The 19603-nt window shown below is 37.4% G+C and overlaps 1 protein-coding gene across 6 annotated transcripts in view; it reads left to right on the top strand.

Moving 5' to 3' along the window:
* The window catches only part of SLC25A21 (solute carrier family 25 member 21), a 249339-nt gene that overhangs the window by 211085 nt on the left and 18651 nt on the right, over positions 1–19603 (top strand). For all 6 annotated transcript variants that reach the window (XM_064658647.1, XM_064658648.1, XM_064658649.1 and 3 more), the window contains 2 exons: positions 11647–11713; positions 17997–18056. In XM_064658647.1, coding sequence (XP_064514717.1) covers positions 11647–11713; positions 17997–18056 — 127 coding nt within the window. The remainder of the gene's footprint in view (positions 1–11646; positions 11714–17996; positions 18057–19603) is intronic.

Raw genomic sequence — 19603 nt, 5'->3', positions numbered from 1 at the left:
AACAGTCAAATTTTAGTTGGAATCCTTAGGTAAATCTTCTTTGTTTCTCAGTCATTTAACCGTACCTTGCTTGTCCTTTTTCTCTTTGACAATCTCAGAATGAAAGTTATTATCGTAAAGGTTATCACATGACATCATAGTGCTTTATGTTATAAATTGTGTTAGAAGGACAAGATAAATGTCATTATACTGTGGGACTATCAGAGTACTGAAGGTGGAATCTGTCTGGAAGCATTGCTGCATAATAACTCAAATGGGAGCTTTCATGTTTAAAATATATTGTGATTTAAAAAAAAAAAAAAAAAGTCAGTATTAACTGTCCACTCTGTTTGTTCTTGGATTGGAGTAACATTAAGGAAAATGTATTAACCCATATGGTATTTTTAGGGCATTTTAAGTGCATGAGGAATAGGAGGGCATTGCTCCTACATCTGTAATGCAGATCTTCATATGACAGAGTGTAACCTAGCCTGCAATGAGCTGCCTGGAACAAGGCACTGAAGTTTGGGTTTGCACCTGTGCCCTCACTGTATCACACTGGCACTGCATGATGGCACTCTAGTGGATAAAAAGATCTGTGACACTGTCTCTGTACTTAGGGGAAGTCCCTGTACCTAGGGACAGTAACTGTTGTAGTTTCTTACAATAACTGTAAGAAATATGTGCTTTTCAAGGAATAATTTTCTTGCTTCCGAGTACTTAAAATCTTTCTAATGACTTTCTTACAACTGAATCTCATTTTGGAGACACATACAAGTATTGTGTCTGTCTTTAGGTAGTTTCCTCACATATCTGTGTGGTAATATCTTTCTAGATAACACAGGTGGAAATTCAAATGCCAGTATGTGTACATGTTCATGGTGCTGTTCACTACCTAAGCAGTGCTACAAATTCTGCACACTTTAAACTCAGTGCATATAGGACTTTAGCTGTCTACTGGTGCAATGATCAACAGTATTGCTGTTACAAAATCAGGAATATTTTATTATTTTCCTGATACAGGTACTGTAAAGGAAGTAAGAAAAATACCCCAAAGGTCAAGATGCTAAAAAATGAAATAAAATTATTTATTATGTGCATGTTTGTATATATTCAATGATGCGCTATTCTCTTTAATGCTAAAAAGAGCTGTTTTGAGATTTTTTTCAGAACTGGGAAAAATATGCCCATTTTTTAGTTTCTTAAAAACACTTTATAAAACCACTACTGGCCTAGATTTACTTTAGACTTCAGAAGATGGATGTGTTTATGGATTCGAATAATTGCAGACAAAATTTTGCACCTGCAGTTGTGGTTGCCTGAAGTTCAGTTCAGTTTAAGTATCTACATCACTGATTGCATCTGTAAGTTAAAAACATCTAACTAACCTAAATTACAAGCACAAATAATTGCAGGTGCAAAACTTGTACAAACACAAAACGATCTCTGAAAGTTGGTCTTCAGAATCTCATTGTAAGTTATTCACTGTATCATGAACCTAGAGTCCTCTTGGGAGAGTCACTAATCTGTATAATGACACTGAAAGCCTCTTGAATCTCAAATTTAACTAGCAGATGGGAAAGAATACATGGAGTCATATAACTCCCTAGGGATTACGGATGTGGATATTGAAGAGTATAACTTATTCCAATGAAGGATAACATTGACTTGCAATCAAAAGTTTCCTTCCTGAACCACATTTTTTCTGATGAAATTAAAACAACTTAATGTTGTATTTTTATGAAGTCACAACCAATTTAAGTAAGACACATTCCAAGGGCAAGCACAGAAATTTTGCTCATCTCATGATTTTTCATTTAATGAATCACAGCATCAGTTTAACAGAGAAATGCTGCCACTCTTTCTATAAAACACATCTAATTATCTTCTCTATGATTTTCTTTTTTTAGTGTCCGGTATAGATTTCTAAGCACATATCCCCAAAAATCTATTTTTGTTTCCTCTGATATCAAAATTAAGAATCATTTTCTTATATTCTTTAGCTTCAATAGACATAGGTGTGGAGCTACTTTAACACAAAGACTGCTTCCTGTCATACCAGTTATGGCAGTACTGTTGGCAAAAGGAGAAAAAAAACCCATAAATTCTCTTCTAGTGTTTGAACAACTAAAACTTCTGTACAAATGAAACAGTCTGCCAGTTCTGACAATCCAAAATGCAACGAAGAATTTTTCTGTTTCAGAAGCTCTAGGCAAAGCTGTTTTGGCATGTCTGTAGCTTGTTCCTCTTGCAAACAAAGAGGTAGCTAGATGGAAAGTCTTTGGGGGAAGAAATGCTGTCAGTTGTAAGAAATGAGACATGTAGACCCACTCTACAGCCCAGCTAGTGATTACATGCAGGTAATTTTGTAAGAGCCCAGACCAGCTGCCAGTGATAATAACGCTGCCATTTGCACTGATTTCAACAAGAATTACACCAAACAGACCAGCTTAAGGCTTCTTAGAAGCATGGGCCAAGCTGGTATTTCGTTCACTGTTGGGGCCAGACAACAAGAGAAGTGTTCAGAAGGCACAGGCAGTGGTGTCAGGGAGCCCTGCACAGCAAGTGCTGCTGCTCCTGCACCGGGCTGGCAGCAATGAGAGCAAGCAGAGTGTGCTGCAGCTGGCAGGGTCCTGTCTCCCCACTCACCAGCATCACTATCTTCTCAGGTACCCCAATAACTCCCTCGGCAGCAGTGTCCACCCAGCTTCACAGGCCCCTGGCACTTGCAGGGTAATAGCTGGAGGTGTAAGCATATCTCCATTTTTAAAAATCCAATTTAATTTAATTCACAATAATCTATTACTCAAGCAGGACATGGTAATGGTGTAGCACTCAAATTATTAGTTTCTAATCATCCTTGGGGAAAAATATCCAGAAAAATATGTTCTTTTTGCGCACACAGGAAATTGTTGAGGCTTTGTTTTGTGTTACAAAGCAACGCTACACCTTAACCTTCCTAGATTGTTTTTTCTTAGGTGCTTGGGTATAGTAAAACACAGAAAGCATGTGAAAAACATGTAGTATAAAAGTAAAAAATGCATATAAAAGTAAAAAAGACAATTATTTGAATAGAAATAAATTTTAACAAAGATCCCTTTTTTTACTCTTTTTGCTGCTATAGACATAAGTAAGGAAGGAGAAGGTTTCATCTTCCCTTTTCTTGAGGAATTTATATTTGTGTCCTGTAACTCACATAAATTTAGAGTGCAGCTTTCTAAGCCAAAAAATTAGCAAGGATTTTGACCGAGAGATTCAGAGGTGATTAAAACTCATGGATGGAAGACTCATTTCTCAGTAAGAATAACAGTCACATGGATGATGGATCGTAATAACTTCATAATCTGACCCACATGCAGTAAATATGTTGATGACTGTCATTTTGAGTAAGTGAGGTAGATTGACGCTGATTATTAATCCATTTCTTGGCCAGTCTGATTGTTTCTGAGCCAGTTTCTCCACTGTTTAGTGCTTTCCTGAATTATCCTAATAGCTTTCACCAACAGTCTCTTCCTTTTTAACTAGTCATTTTTCATACTCTGTGTTGTCTTATCTTATTTGAGGGACTTCTTTCATTAATTGGTCTGCTTCTAGTGTTCTTACAGCTGGACACTTGGTCTTCTTTCAGCATATAGTATAACATCAGTGTTACTAGAGGCACATGGTAACATGATTCTGTATTACATTTACTTGCTGCAAAAAATTTATGTTTTCCCTTAATTTCCATGTATTGCAATGAAAGCTCAGTGAAAAAAAAAAGGAAATATGTTGTGAAAATAAGGACCTAGTATTTAGTATTTAGTATCAGCATCTAAAATGGCAGATGTCAGGAATAGTGTGGCCAGCAGGACTAGGGCAGTGACTCTGCTCCTGTACTTGGCACTAGATAGGCCACACCTTGAGTACTGTGTCCAGTTCTGGGCCCCTCAGACACTGAGGTGCTGAAGAGTGTCCAAAGAAGAGCAATGAGGGTGGTGAAGGGGCTGGAGCACAAGTCCTATGAGGAGAGGCTGAGGGAGCTGGGGTTGTTTAGCCTGGAGAAAAGGAGGCTCAGGAGAGATCTCATCACTCTCTACAAGTACCTGAAAGGAGGTTGTAGCCAGGTGGGGGTTGTTCTCTTCTCCCGAGCAACCAGCAGTAGGACAAGAGGGCACAGTCTTAAGTTGTACCAGGGGAGGTTTAGGTTAGACATTAGAAAGGAATTCTTTACAGAGAGAGTGATCAGACATTGGAATGGGCTGCCCAGAGGTGGTGGATTCACTGTCCCTGGAGGTATTTAAGAAGAAACTGGATGTGGCACTCAGTGCCATGGTCTAGTAACCACAGGGTGATGTTGGGTCAGGGGTTGGACGTGATGATCTCAAAGGTCTTTTCCAACTCAGTTGATTCTGTGCTTCTGTGATATCAGACACAGCATAAATAATATAGCAGACACAGAATAAATAAAGAAATATATTTGCCTAATAGAAATTCAGAAGCCTGATTAGCTGTGTCATTGATAGCTTTATATAAGGTTCCTGTAGAGATGTGTATTTTACATTTGCAGTAGAATAATATACATAACATACTTCACAAGAACAAAAAAAGCTTTTTGGAGAGCAACAAAGTTTCCAAGCCTGGTTTTCTGTGAACTTGTCAAACCTTTAATATCTTTTCAATGATGCCAAACTCTGTGCCACTTATCCCATAATGAAACCCAGCCTCCTCTATATCATCCCTCTTCAGCTGGGCAAAGGGTTGCAGATCCTGTGATTGAGGGTGGATGACATGTGTGAACTGGTTAGTGACTTGCAGCTCTTAAAATACATGGCTAAATATGTCCCTTTTTCTCAGTGGTAGGTACTAATTTGTGTCTGCCTTCACTAAGCACTTCTGGGAATTTTAAATCTATATCTCCAGCTAGGACAACACAAAGATCATGTCACAATAACAGCTATGTTAAAGTTAATATTGCCCTGTTTTCAATTGTTTACTTTCTGTTGATAATAAATACCATGAAATTAAAAGGTACCTTTTTCCTAGTATAGACAAAACTCTAAGCAAATTTCATTATATTTAGACATATTTTCTTCCTCTTTTTGAAGAACACCCATCTTTTTACCAATCATGTCTTCAAAATTCCTTCCCTTTGTTGAAATAAAACATTTTGTAAAATCAGAAAGTTGTGCATTTGTTTAATGTAAGTGATGTGGTCATGAAACCCAGGTCTTTTATTTATACTTGGGATAATGCAGAGGTAATGAAAGCAGAATTGGACCTAAGAGGTTTTTGTTTCAATTATAAAACAATGTGGATAAGTCCCTTGGATTTGACAGCAATAGAAGAAAGGGAATATTGTGCTTATGCCTTCAATCAGCTTTATTAGATCCTTAAAGGGAAAATTATGTGAAAGACAGAAGAAGAAAACAACAAGAGCAAGATCCCAATTTCAGTATAATTCGGAGAAAATAACTGATTTAGGTTGGTCGTCTTGCCAGGGTGAATGACTCAAGACTTCCAAACAAGAAATGGAAACCAGAAGGATGGGGAAAGCCTGAAAGTACAAATAGAGAAGATATGATTGACTGCAGTGATTCAAAATCAACTGCTGCAAAGATGAGTTTGGGATCTTGCCCAGAATACAATTGAATGGTGATGTTCATTTAGACCCTTAATGCTGAAACAAAATAAGATGTAGCTGTGTTTCTGTTAGAAATTTATTTGTTCTTTCCAGTGTCTCTAGCAAGGGATATGATGTCATGTCCTCTCTCTTCTATTACACCCTGCAGTGATTACTGCTGCTACTGCTGTTCCATAATCTTTCTGAACTAGTTTTCTGAGGGAAGGCCTGAATCCAGGTGATGATATCTTTCAGATGTGAAGCATCATCACCATTCATTAATTGTCTTTGAAAAATTTTATACACTGTGAGCAAGTAGACTAACTCAGTGTTGTTGACCAAGCAAGAGAGAAGTATAAGATCATTGTGTGTGTATGTACTTTCTGACTGGCAAAGGCATTCAAGTTTTTGTTACTGTCATGCTAGTTTTTCAAAATTAAGTAAATAGTTCACTCTACAAAAATTTCAAATAATTGTATCTTTAATGGACGCAATTTGTAAAGCATTATTTGGAAAAGTTGGGGACAGCTGCTGGACCTCCACCTCAGGCACAGCAGGTTCTAAAAGAGACTACGCTTTGTGCAAAAAATTAGTCAGATGACAATAGGCAGTGATGAGATGGGATTGTCTTCTGCTTCCTCCTTTCCTTTATTTCTTTCATCTCACTGGCTGTGCTTCCTAACTTTTTTCTGTTTCTATTTCAAATCAGGAAGGAAAAAAAACCCTAAACCACAGTTCATAATTAAATACTGAACTAGTTCTTACCATGTTTACTGAATTACATATTGCATATATGGTTGTATATCCTCAAAGTTTTCATGTGTTTTTAGATTTCTAAACTTAATATGTTCCATAGGAATAGAACTTAACTCCTTCCTGTCTGTTTTTCATGATGAGATTTGCCTCCACATTGGAAAGGAGTAAAGCATTGAAACTCATTTACGGATTCCTTCACATTTTAGGGATTCATAGACCCATGAATATAGGCTCTGTGGGTTGTCCTGGTTCATGGTAGAGATTCCTACAGCAGAAAATCTTCAATGTCAACCTTACAGCTGCAATAAGCAGATCAACCTGACATGACATGCACAGTGATATCTTTGCACAGGTATCTTTGCTGCAGAATGGCTGACCTGGTAAAGAGGGCTTTAAATTAGGAGCCACAGGGGAGGGAGAGAGTTACTGCAGCTCTGAGGGAGAGACGGACAGGCTGACAAGCTAAGTGTCTGGGATGATGTGAACAAGGAGGAACACAAAGTGAATAAAACAGGCTCAAGTGGGGTCACCTCAAGAATTTGCATGTGCATGAGGAAGTCTCTTCAAAGTGCCTGCAAACTAAGGCACACAACATGGGACATAAACATGAGGAATTAGGGGTCTGTGAGCAGCTTCAGGGGTAGGATTTGGTTGGGATTCCAGAAATGCAGTGGATGGACTGGAGTTCTGCAGTGGAGGAACACAGACAGGAAGAAAAAGAGAGAGCAACTACTACCAAGTGCATGAGGATTGATGATGAGAGCTTATGAGTAAGGGTTAAAGAGCAGACTTACAGCAATGACTTGGTAGTAGGCGTCTCCTATGGGCTACCTGATCAAGAAGAACAAGCAGATGAGACCCTAAGAAGCAGCCTCCTGTTTCCAGACCCTGATCCTCATTGGGACTTCAATCCCCTGATACCTCCTGGAGGAGCAAGGCATAAGCAACCCAGCAGGTTACTTAAGAACAGTAATGATATCTTCTTGACACACAGCAGTCAATGAAGAGAGGTGTTCTCCTGGAGCTCCAACACACAGATGAGGAAGGCCTCATTGGAATGAAGGTTGAATGAAGCCTTAATTGTTGTGACGAGATGGTGGAGTTCAGGAACCTGAGAAGACGGAGCAAGGCAAAAAGCAAGTTCACAACCCTAGACTTCAGGAGAACAGACTGTAAATTCTTCGTGAATCTGCATGGAAAAGTCCCCTGATAGAGGGGTCTAGAAAACCTGGATAGTATTCAAGGATCACCTCTATTCAAGAGATGCCCCAACATGCAGGAAGTCAGGCAAAAGCCCCAAGAGGCGTGTGAGGTTAAGCAAGGAGCTCCTGGCAGAACTCAATCATAAAAAAGGAGTATACAGAAGGTAGAAGCAGGTAACATGGAAGGAGTGTAGAGATAGCCTGGGCATGCAGAGACATGGTTAGGAAAGTCAAAGCCCACTTAGATTTGAACTTGGTACATGATGTCAAGAGCAACAAGAAGGGCTTCTGTAAGTATCTACTGAGGTGGGTTGAAAACTGGCTGAATGGCCAGATCCAGAGGGTGGTGATCAGTGGTGTGAAGTCTGACCAGAGGCCACCAACTAGCAGTGTACCCCAGCAGTCAATACTGGATCCAATTCTGTTCAATATCTTCCTGAATGTTCTGAATGATAGGGCAGAGGGTACATCAGAAAGTTTGCTGATGATACAAACATGGGAGGAGTGGTTGGTATATCAGAAGATTTTACTGCCAGTCAGGTGAACTTTGACATTCTGGAGAAATGGTCTGACAGGAACATTATGAAGTTCAACAAGGGGAAGTGTGAAGTCCCACACCTGGGGAAGAATAATCCCATGCATCAGTTTTATACTGAGGGTTAACCAGCTGGAAAGCAGATTTACAAAAAAGGACCTGCAGGTCCCTGTGGACACCAAGCTGAGCATGAGCCAGCAATATGCCCTGCAACCAAAGGGACTACTCAGCACTGATGAGGCCACACTTGGAGCACTGTGTCATTCTGGGCTCCCGAGTGCAAGAGGCACTGGACATAACACAGAGTGTTCAGTTGAAGGGCCACTAAGATGATTAAAGGACTGGAACATCTTTCATATGAGAAAAGGCTGAGAGAGACAGGACTGTTCTGTTTGGAGGAGGGAAGGCTCAAGGGGGGATCTGATCAGTGTGCATGAGTACCCAAAGAAAGGGTGTAAAAAGGATGAAGCCAGGTGCTTTTCAGTGGTGCTCGGTGACAGGACCAGAGGCAATGGGCACAAACTGAAGCTCAAGGGAGTTCATGTGAACATTAGGAAACATTTTTTACTGTGAGAGTGACTGAACACAGGCTGCCCAGAGAGGTTGTGGGGTCTACCTCCTTGAAGATACTCAAAAGCCATCTGGTCATGGTCCTGGACAACTGGTTCTAGATGGCCCTTCTTGAGCAAGGGGTTGGACCAAGTCATCTCCAGAAGTTCCTTCCATCCTCAACTGTTCTGTGATTGAGAAGAAATGGATAATTGCTTTTTATATTTTCAGTTCCCATTTCTCTAGAACTTTCAAATAATCCACTTTCTGTTCGCCTGCTGTGATGATCATCTGAATCACTGGTATTTCGACACTGAGCTGGGAGAGAATGCTGAATTACTCTTTAAAAGTGACCATCTGCCCCACAGGATTGCTGAGATGACAAATCTATTGCTTGAATTCCTGTCTTATCCTTCCCCTCCACATTTTCTCTGAAAAGTTTTCCCTGAGATGCTCAGAGACAATGGGAATGTTACACAGTAACATTTTCCTGGAAAAGGAATCTGTCCTGCTATGTAAGGATGGGTAATGTTACTGTGTGTTTTTAGAACTGAATTGTTGCTTTACACTGCATATTTCTCTGCTTATATATCTCTTACATAAATCTGGACCAAGATTGGGTCTCACATTTTATAGTCAGAGCTACACCTGTGAGCAGAGCAGTGGAAGACTTTTTGTTTTCCAATTCCAATCATGCGTAGTACTAGAAATTCCAAAAGGGATGCCTGTTGTAGATATGCTTTCAGGGGTTTAGACTGAGCTGAAAGGAATAAAGTGTTTATAGGGATCTGTGTTCTTGTAGCTGATCCTACTTGGACCTCAGTTTCAGTTTGAACTCACATTAAAATGTATGGATTGCATGCTTGAAGTTATTTGATTTTTCAATAGCTTTCAATTGCTGAATCAGCAATATACTCTGAATATGCATGAACCTTAAAGAGTAAGACTGGACCAGTACTAAGAATAAAGACCAATACCAGGCCGGATGGGAATCTGAGTAACCCATCTAGTGAAAGGTTCCAAGCTCATAGCAGGGAGTTTGGAACTAAATGATCTTTAATGTCCCTTCCAACCTAAACCATTCTATGATTCTGTGTTTCTATGGATCCAGTGTATCTATATTGTTATATCTATTATCTATAGGTATTTATAGGTATATCCATATCTATATTAATAGATACATACATATATATAATTATTTTTGTGTGGAAGGTGAGACTGGAGAGATTGAAACACCTGATGACTCAACTGAATTCCTTAAATCTTCTACCCAAGGACTTTCATTATTTTGTCATGAAACCATAATTTTATAAAATGCTCAAAATATCCTTTTATCATGGGCTGGAGTTCATAACTTGCTTACCTCAGAGGAAGGATAAGCAAGATTTCCACCCCGGAGAATCTTACAAGGCCTAAATTATGTCACTGATATTGGAGAAGCTTAAGAAGAGAACTCCAGAAAAACATTCAAAGAAGGGAGGGAAAAATGGTATAACATTTGTGGTATTTTACATTCATGTGGGGAATATTATTTTAATTGTTTTCCTTTGTCATTCACAGAATAACTATAGGAGAATCTATTAATGTCATGACTCTTACACATTCTGCAAAAATATTCCAAATAGTAGGCTGCTTTGGAAAGGTTAATCATCACATGCTAACACTACCACCTTTCAATGTTTTAAAAAGACACAAATGCTTTGCTTTAAAAAGTTATTTATTTTTTTTTTTGTACATGGAATCCTCTTATAGTCCTGAATAAATGTGTATAAACTGAAGATTAATAAGTTGTAAGATATGCTCTTGTTGGATAACAAAGTAGCTTAGGTATCTGAAAAAGATTTTTTCTCTGTTAGGGTGGCCAGGCATTGAAATAGGTTGCCTAGGAAGGTGGTGGAGTCAACATACCTGGAGGTGTTCAAGAGGCATCTGGATTTGGCACTGGGTGATATGATTTAGGGTGATGTGGTTTAGGGGTTACGGTGGTAGTGCTGGGTTGGACTGGATGACCTTGAAGGTCTCTTACAACCTTGATGATTCTATGATTCTATGATTCATCTTGGTGATTCCATTAGATTCCTTTCTGAACTCTCCCCAGGCACAGTGTGAAGACCTAGCAGACAAGAATTATGTCTATTTTTACCTCATATGGGGATTTTGAGAACTACCTGTCATTTAAAGCATTCCCAAGACACAGCATTATGCATCTATATTGGCGTTGTAAGCAGAGCTCAGGCTGCCTGCAAATGCCATGTATGTTTGTAGCAGGCTCTATATCTATAGATAGATAGACATAAAATTGAGACGATGCAAAGCAAAACACTGCAACAAGAAAATCTTTGGCTTCGGGCCAGCTCCAGAAGTCAGCAGCTACTGTAAAATCCTTAGGTGTTTATAGAGCCAGGCCAAGAGAGGGACAAAGACCTGAGTGAGTACAGTGGCAAGACAATGCCCAAATGTTTTTTCCAAGGTGAAGTACATACATTCTGTTATGGCTCTGTGAATAGCTAACTTGTGTTAAAACTAAGTTGCCAAAAAAAAAAATTTATACATTTTGAGAGGGGTTAAAACTAAATTTTAAAAGACGTCTTACCCTAGCATGTGAACATGAGGGTTTTTGTGTGCAACTTGCTGGAGTCACAGTTTTTTTCAAATCTGTATTTTGTGACTTCATTTTTTTAATACTATCATTGCTGTGTAAAAAATTTAAAACAATGAAATAATACTTCCTTTTCATTGTCAAAACTGTTCTCCTTTTAAACACAATTTCTTGTCTACTCAGAAAAAAATGGATTTAATTTTTACATATTCATTGCTGAGTTCTTTATATCATCTCACCAGCACATGGTATAATTGGTATCATATTAGTTATTTAGCGAGTAAGCAGAGAGTATCATTATTTGTCTGTATGCCTGGAAATGCTGAAAAGTTAGTTGTTTTACTCAAAAGTGAAAATAAAATTGGCGGTATGGTAATGATATGTTTTTTATCCATACAAAAATAATTTCTTTGTTTTTATTTGATAGATTACTTGGCTTCTACAAAGGACTATTTCCTCCTGTCTTGGCTGAGACACCCAAAAGGGCGGTGAAGGTAAAAATTCCAAGCCTCCTCCTTTAAAAATGTAGGCAGGGACAGTGGCAGCTGTAAAACATTTTATTTATCCCCTGCTGATTGAAATTAGAATCTTAAACTTATTTGGCATATTAATCCTCTGATTTTTACTACGAGGAAAGTTGCCTGTTGATAGTACAATAAAAACTCTCCTTGATTAAGGAGTGCAGGATAAGGATCTTAGATGCTAAGCTATTTTTGACCTGTATATCCAATGTTACAGGAAAAAAATTGTAATTATTCTATATTGTCAAGAAATTAATAAAATAGTTTAAGTGTTACTTTAGCCTCATAATTACCTGTGGTTTAGATATTTTCCTTTACTGAAAATGCCTAGCATCTTGCAAAACAACTAATAGCTTAATAAATTAACACAAAAAGCCATTAAAGAAGCCACTAAATAATACTCACTCAGTAACTTGAAGTAGTATATCTGTAGGTGTGAAGTGCTGCCCAGACTTTTCTTGTGCTCCAAAGAGTGCTCTACTCCCTAGTCTTACTTTTTAACAGATTGAAGACAGTAATGGATTCAATTCCTCATTGTACAAGGAACATTTTACTCCAGCTCTCTTACAGTTGAACTAGATGCTAGTCTACCAAAGTGTATGTGCTGTCAAATGCTGATCTGATTTCCTTTTATTGTCCTTTATTTTGATTTGTTGAGCATGATTTTAGTAACATTCCTAAGCAAAATACTTCAATACATCAATTTTTTCAGTTGTCATGCAACATTTTTAATTAAAACCTAGTTATTAAACATGTCATCTTAAAGTTTTAAATCTATCAAAACATCAGTTGTGTTAAGAGCAAATGTTTCTTTGCTTTTTGCTTCAGAGCTTTGAAGTTTCCCATAGTTGCATCAAATGTGTCTAAAAGCAGTTATTATACAGAATGTCTTGATTTTTCTTTCTTTCTTTTTTGGTTTCTTTCTTAAAAGGTTGCATATGATTCTGGTCCTTAGTCTGCAATTAATCATTCACATTCCAATTCCTTTACAGAGGAATAATATTTGTATAAAGTGACAGGATGTGACCTTGTAATAGAATCCCAGAGGAGTTCTGGTAGTATCATCTTCATGTTTGCATTGGCATCTTAGATACAAGTGACATATGTCACCTACCTCGAAATTATTTAATGAAACTAAGAAAACTGAAGTCCTATTTAACAGCAAAGTGGCAGTGAAGGATAGATGGATGATATTTAGCAGATTCTGAATAACTTCTTTTCTTATCCTATAATGTTTCACCAGTCTCTCCCTTTCATTTCCTTTGACACAGGACAAAGTAAATCTGTGCTTTTTTGATTCCAGCATATGTTTAGTTAAAATACTAACCCAGGTTTGATTTCTCCTGAGTCATCCAAAAATCTCAAATCACTTTCTCTTACTCAAATTGATTAAATTAGCTTAAACTGCACAATATTCATTATAATTATAGAATCGTAGAAAGATGTAATTTGGGAGGGATCTCTGGAGGTCATCTGAGGAGCCTCCTGCTCAAAGCAGGACTTACTTCATGGTTAGATCACGTTGTTCAGATACTTTGTCTAGTAGAGTTGTGAAAATATTCAAGGATGGAGATTGCAGCCTCTCTGTGCTCCTGCCTCAGTTCTTAGTTGCTTTCACTATGAAGAATTTTGCCCTATATCCAATCCAAATTATATACAAATTATGCTGTTGCAACTTTTGCCTATTGCCTCTCATGCTTCTTTCGTCAGCCTCTGAGAAAGCTCAGCTTTGTCCTCTGTGTAACCTTTAGGTGGTGGAAGACAGTAATTAGATCATCCTAGCCTTCTTCTCTCCAGGCTAAACAGACAGTTCTCTCAACCTCTTGCACATCTTAAGCTCACAGCTCCTTTAATGTCTTACTGGTGCTCCCTTAGTGGGGTGCTTTCTACCTAATTTTTGGACATTTATGTAAGGGCTGAGTTTTCTGCAGCCATGAGAATCAGGTTTAAATGGGGGGAGGAAGGGGGCGTTAATTAAATAGTTGAATTCTTCAATTATTTACACTATTCTTTTAAATTTAATGCAGTTCCAAGGACATCAGGATGACTTTAGGTTACCTCAAGCCATCAGCAGTATTCTACACTAGAAGAATTCAGTAACATAGTATAGCAGGACAGTAATGTCCTTGTGAGAACCTGGATACTGAAGGAATTCAATGTGAGATTTTATATGCCAATACAATTTCTAATATCCAAAGTGGAGTTTGTACCCATGCTTTGACCTGAAGAGAATCCAGCCTGTCTCAAATTTCCACTAACCCTATTTGGCTATGACCCCAAAGGAGAAGTCACAGCTTCCTTTAGCCCACTCTCCACCCTTTATTTTCCTAATAGCTTTCCTCATCTTAGCAGGCCTCAAGCTGTCCCTTCTCCACTGCCAAACTGACCAGTGAGATTTAGGGGAAGATTACAATCAGGCCAATGATTTCGAGACTTGAGAAATCACAAGAGGCAGAGAGGCAATTTCTAGGTTCCAGCAATTTCTAGGTTCCTTGATTTGTGTTTGAACTTTTGGAAAACGTCTAGTTGTAGTGTCATAAAAGTGTGTAGAGAACGGACAAGGGAGATTTTGTACTAAGAAGAAATGTACTTGTGCTACTGGAATCTTGGATTTATCTGGTGTGTACATTTGCAAATAAAAATACAGCTACTAAAATGAAGTTATTTAGCCCTGGTTTTCCAGTTAAGTGTTGAAGATACAGCTCCATTTTTAGTAAACTCTATTCTCATGTCTGTCTTGCTGTTTCTTTTTTTCTCTCCTTTTATTTCCCTCCTAAAAAGAAAGCTGGTATTTCTGGAAGATGAAAAGTCAAAGTTTATAACTTTCTGTTAGATTGAACTTGGAGCAAAGAAATGATCATGCCAATACAATGGTTAACAGATGAACTTTTGGGGCAAATTTATATTGTTCATGTGTTCCCAGACATCTTGTTTCAAGCATGTATTTTTACCTTAGAGTTATTGAGACATCTGGTAAGTACTTTGGCTATTTTCTTTGTAACTTCAATTAAAGTGGATCTTTGCCATATGGACAATATTGGTTATTATATACACAAAAGCACGTTTTAAATGCATTTATTCTGAGAAAGTTTTCTTATTTTTTTTTTATTTTTTTTTTTGCACAGAGCTATTAATGCAACTGTAGATGAAAAGAGGAAATCATGCTGTGTTTTTAAAAATATTTTGGGAGAACACATTATATAAATTTGTATGATACAGTAAGATAATTTTGGGGGGCAAAATTGTATGTTTACTAGCCTACCTAGTACACACAGCAGCATTTATATTGAGTTTTATTGCTATTGATTTGTTTTATTTTAAAAATATGTAAAACATAGTTACTATTAAGTATTATTTAATTTATGGCTCTAGGAAGCTATTGATTTTTAAAGGTAACATTTTAAAGACCAAAAAATTGCTAGGTAATGTATTTCTGCCTTTATTACAACCATTTTACAGATCTGCAACACTGTGGAAAACATTAAGGAATACCAGAAATTCCATTAAAGGTTAGGAGGGTAACAATGAGTAGAAAGATTCTGGAGAGAGAAAAAAGCAAACTTTATCACGATAAGAAATCAATTTAGTTCAGTGAAGCAGCTTACCCACCCACTTTGTCAGAGACTTCTTTTTACTTATATCTTCAGTTGTCCAAAAAAGATAGACCTACAGTTCAAGTACTATCTTTTCTGATTAATGTAAAGGCTAGTGCAACAATTTTAAACATATTTTCAGGATGTTTGCAAGCTAAATATTCATTCTAAACACTATTTGGAAAGCAGTTAAAATCTGGGCCCCAATTCTAGGACCTTTTCTGCAAAATTATATAATAATCTTAATAATCCCTACTGAATATATAAAAAAGTATCTATTCACTGACCAGAGCATCAACCCTTCAATTTTCAGAATCTAACAATCTGATTTTGCATAATTATTCAAATATATTCCCTCCTGCTTTAGATCATTGGCATTATTAATGCATTAACACCTGATTCCTGATAGTTTTAGTGTGATTCCAGTGACTTCATTTGAAGCAGGTCTTGATTGAAAAATGTTATTGACTTTGCCATAGGACAAGGTTCTAAACAAGTTAAAAAGAAAATGTGGTGTTTATTATGCATGTTCCTGTACATGTAGTTTATGGAAAAGCTGCTCTAACTGGTCTGTGGTAACTAAACTCTGAGGGACAAAGCTTGTCTTCTTTGGCTGAGACCCAGCATAGGTCACCCAGTCTTTCTGTTTTGTCTTAAAAACTCTATTCCCTTTTGTTTCTTATGATTCCCACGTCTCCCTTGACCTCACTGCCCATTGCCTTCCTCTTGTGGTGAAACAGTTGGATTGCTTCCTGCATGGACAGGTGCTGTATGGAGGGATCACAGCCTCTTGCGTGGGCATAAAATGCACAGACTTTCAGAGTATCCCACCTTTCTTTGAATCAACCTGCTCTGAACTAATCAAGTGTTACAGTTCAACTTTTGAAAGTAGGCAGGAAAGTCAGAGGTTCTATTTATTTACTTCTGCTATACTGGGATGTGTCAACTCTTGCACTAATGCAGTCTTGGTGAAACTGTGACAGGTTTTTGTTGTTCATTCCCATACTACTGGACGTGCTGAGTAGAAGCCACTTTTTTTAGCACGCAAAGACACGAATACTTCTTGGACAGATTGTAGGACTCACAAATAGTGAGCTGTAGTTACAGGCCTTGCATTGTTCCACATGTGAAAATTATGTGTAATAACACCTATGATATCTTTGGGTTTTACCCAGAATTCAGATACCTACTCTTTATAACCTACAAGATTTTTTGCTGTCCTCATTCCTTGTACTGGAAAATCATTTTCACTGCCCTCAGAACTATCTTATATAGCATCAACCTGAAGTGGTTTTTCAGTGGCTTCAGCAACAAATTTGCAGAATATGAATTTGAAACACCCATAGTGTTTCAACAGATTTGTTCTACAATCTCCTTCATAAACTTATCATACTTTCCCTTACAAGTCATTAAGATTTCCCTCCTAGTGCTCTAAGTGGAAGATTGTTTCAGGACCCCACTCCTCTGGTTATAAGAAAGCTTCATCAGATCTCAAGACACATTCTATTTATGAGTATTTTTTACTTTCATACCAATTACTTTATGTTACATATCTTTCCTTGGTTTTCATTCTCTCATAGCCTTTCTTTTGCTAAACTAAACAAGAATAAATTTGTCCTAGTGTGTGCTCTGTTTCAGAGGGCATCTTACCAATACTTTGCAGTATTTCACACATACTATTTCTTTAGAGTATACCTTGACTCATGCACCTTCGACTTTGTGTCCACAGACAAGGAAATAGGCAGCAAAAGTCTGTCTGCCTACGCCAACAGGAAGTTTATTGCTGACTTTGGTGCAGTCATTTATTCTCAACACTTTTCTTGGAAGAATAAATCCATTAATTTATTCTGCTTTGATTTTTAGAAATCATAAAAGGTATTATGGAAAGTAATGGGTTTGCATGGCAAGAAATGCAGGGTTGCAAAGCAAACCATATAGAAATGTTTGCCATTTGCCATGTTGGTGCAGGTGAAGTTGATCTCATTTTTTTCTTGAAGTTCAAACACCCAAGAGTGCAGCTTTCAAAACTCATCCTCTAAGGAATTGCAGATGCTCAGGGCTTCTAAGCACCACTGTTTGAAAGCAGACAATTGGCTGAAAGATTTATTTGTAAAGAGAAAAAAACTAAAGGAAATGTATCTGTTGACAGCAGAAGATTATACAAATCTGCAGATTTTCCATCTTCAAAATCTGCAATTATATCTCTGATGAGAAGTAGACTAATGTTTGAGAAATGTGAAAGTGCTGGCAGTATATTATATTAAAGATGTGGGGGTGATTTCTTTGGATAGATTATAGTATCTGCTACTACCTTTATTCCAGTATATGAAAGTTAAATGCTAAAGGAAGAGTTTATAAATTGAAAATACGATGTATGTATTGCAAGCAAACTCTTACATAAAGCATTATTTCAATTGCACTTATGCTGCTAATGTAAATGACATACGAACAAAATCAGTTCTGAAACCTGGTTGTCTACTATTGCACTGCTACAGAGAGTGTGAAACAAAGGTGACTAATGTTTATTTTGCAGAACTGCATGTAGCTACTCAGGGTACAAGGCGGTGAAGCTCCATTGTAGTTTGCTTTTTACTAACATGCATAACTATGCATATAACTTATAATTTTTTTCATTACAATTTCAGTCTTATTTTTATTTACAGTTTTTCACCTTTGAACAATACAAGAAGCTACTCGGATATGCATCATTACCTCCAGGACTGGTATGTACGGATACAGAACTTCATGTTCTAATTTAATTTGTGTATACCGAATAGTCTCATCTGCTTTCTCCCCTAGAAGAAGCCCAAAATTAAAGGGTCCGGCTCAATCAACAGTTTTTCAGAACAGACTTGTGCCTCAAAAACATTGATAAAGAATTTATCAAAATAATAAATATATGAATTTTTATATCAAATGTCTTCAAAATAATTCCCTACAATGTCATAGAATTTGTTAATATGGATAACAGCAGTCAACATGAAAGAGTCTGTATGCAGCCTGTCATTCTTCTTCTTGCAAAATAACAGAAAAAGTTGAACATTATCAATATTTATTTATTCGTGTGATAGCAACTAGTTTGATACCTTAACCTCAAAGTGTTATTCTGCAAGGCACAGTGCAACTATAACAGAAATACAGATCTTAGTCTTATTCTAAAGACTTTCTAACATAAACATAAGTTATGCATAAGAAATTGCTACATCCTTTGAAGTCAATGGCAAAACTCTCTTACATATCAGTGGAGCTAGGAATTCATCTCAAGAACATAACTGCTTTAAAAACAAAATACAGGACATACATATACACAGAAAGTCTTTAATGCTAAGATGTAGCTTGTATGTGTAATCTGCATTTTTATATGTTGAGCTTTATTCTGCTATTATACCATTTGGAGAAAAATACTTTTTGTAAGAACTACTGCTTCCTGAGGTGCAAGAATATAAATCATAATAAATATCTATTTTTCACAATAATGGCATCACAACTGTATGAAAATGCATTTTTATGGTTATGCTATAAAGGTTTTGGTTATTTCAGGTCTCTTTCAAACAGTATTGCTTCCATTTACATCTGCCTGTCATTGCTGTGAGTGAATGGTCATAGACTTATATTAACTAGTTTAAAGCAAGTTTCCTCTTCCTCTTACTAATTCCATTGACCCTACAGTTGTTTACAGTCTCTCCTATTTTATCTGGTATTTTTCAGCAGGTCCTTCTGATCATTAGGTGTAAATAGAAAGACTGATATTTGTTCTCTAGTGAGTGGAAAGAACAGAGCTTAAGATTCTGTGGTACTCCAGCACTATTTGAGGGGGGGCAGGAGGGGAAATATGCTGAAAACTTGTAAATATGCAATGGCTGGCCTAGAGCTGCTTTGATGCTTGTAACAAATACAGCAAGCATCAAACACCCCCGATATTTTTGGTGCAGTACTGTTACCATAGAGGCATTTTTGACCCTAAGATATGCATGGTAGTGAGAGAGGTTCTAGTTTAAGCTAGACAGAATGTTTCTAGGTACCTCAACAGACCTCACATCAAGGCAACATTTATTGTTAAAAGAGAGATACATACATTAACACCATCTTCCCGCTGGCTTCAGTTCATGATGAAAGGTTCTTATCTCACTGTAAAAGATTTGTTAGTAACACAGTCTCCTCCAAAGGCAATAAGGCTAGTGTTTGCCACTACCCTTCTAACTTTACATTTGTCTTTTTCTTGACCATTCAAGAGTCCCTGTTCAAATTGCTCTGTATTATGTTTTTTCTC

Source organism: Pseudopipra pipra, chromosome 6, assembly GCF_036250125.1.
Source record: "Pseudopipra pipra isolate bDixPip1 chromosome 6, bDixPip1.hap1, whole genome shotgun sequence".
NCBI classification, from domain to species: domain Eukaryota; kingdom Metazoa; phylum Chordata; class Aves; order Passeriformes; family Pipridae; genus Pseudopipra; species Pseudopipra pipra.
This window is presented reverse-complemented; position numbering and strand designations above follow the sequence as displayed.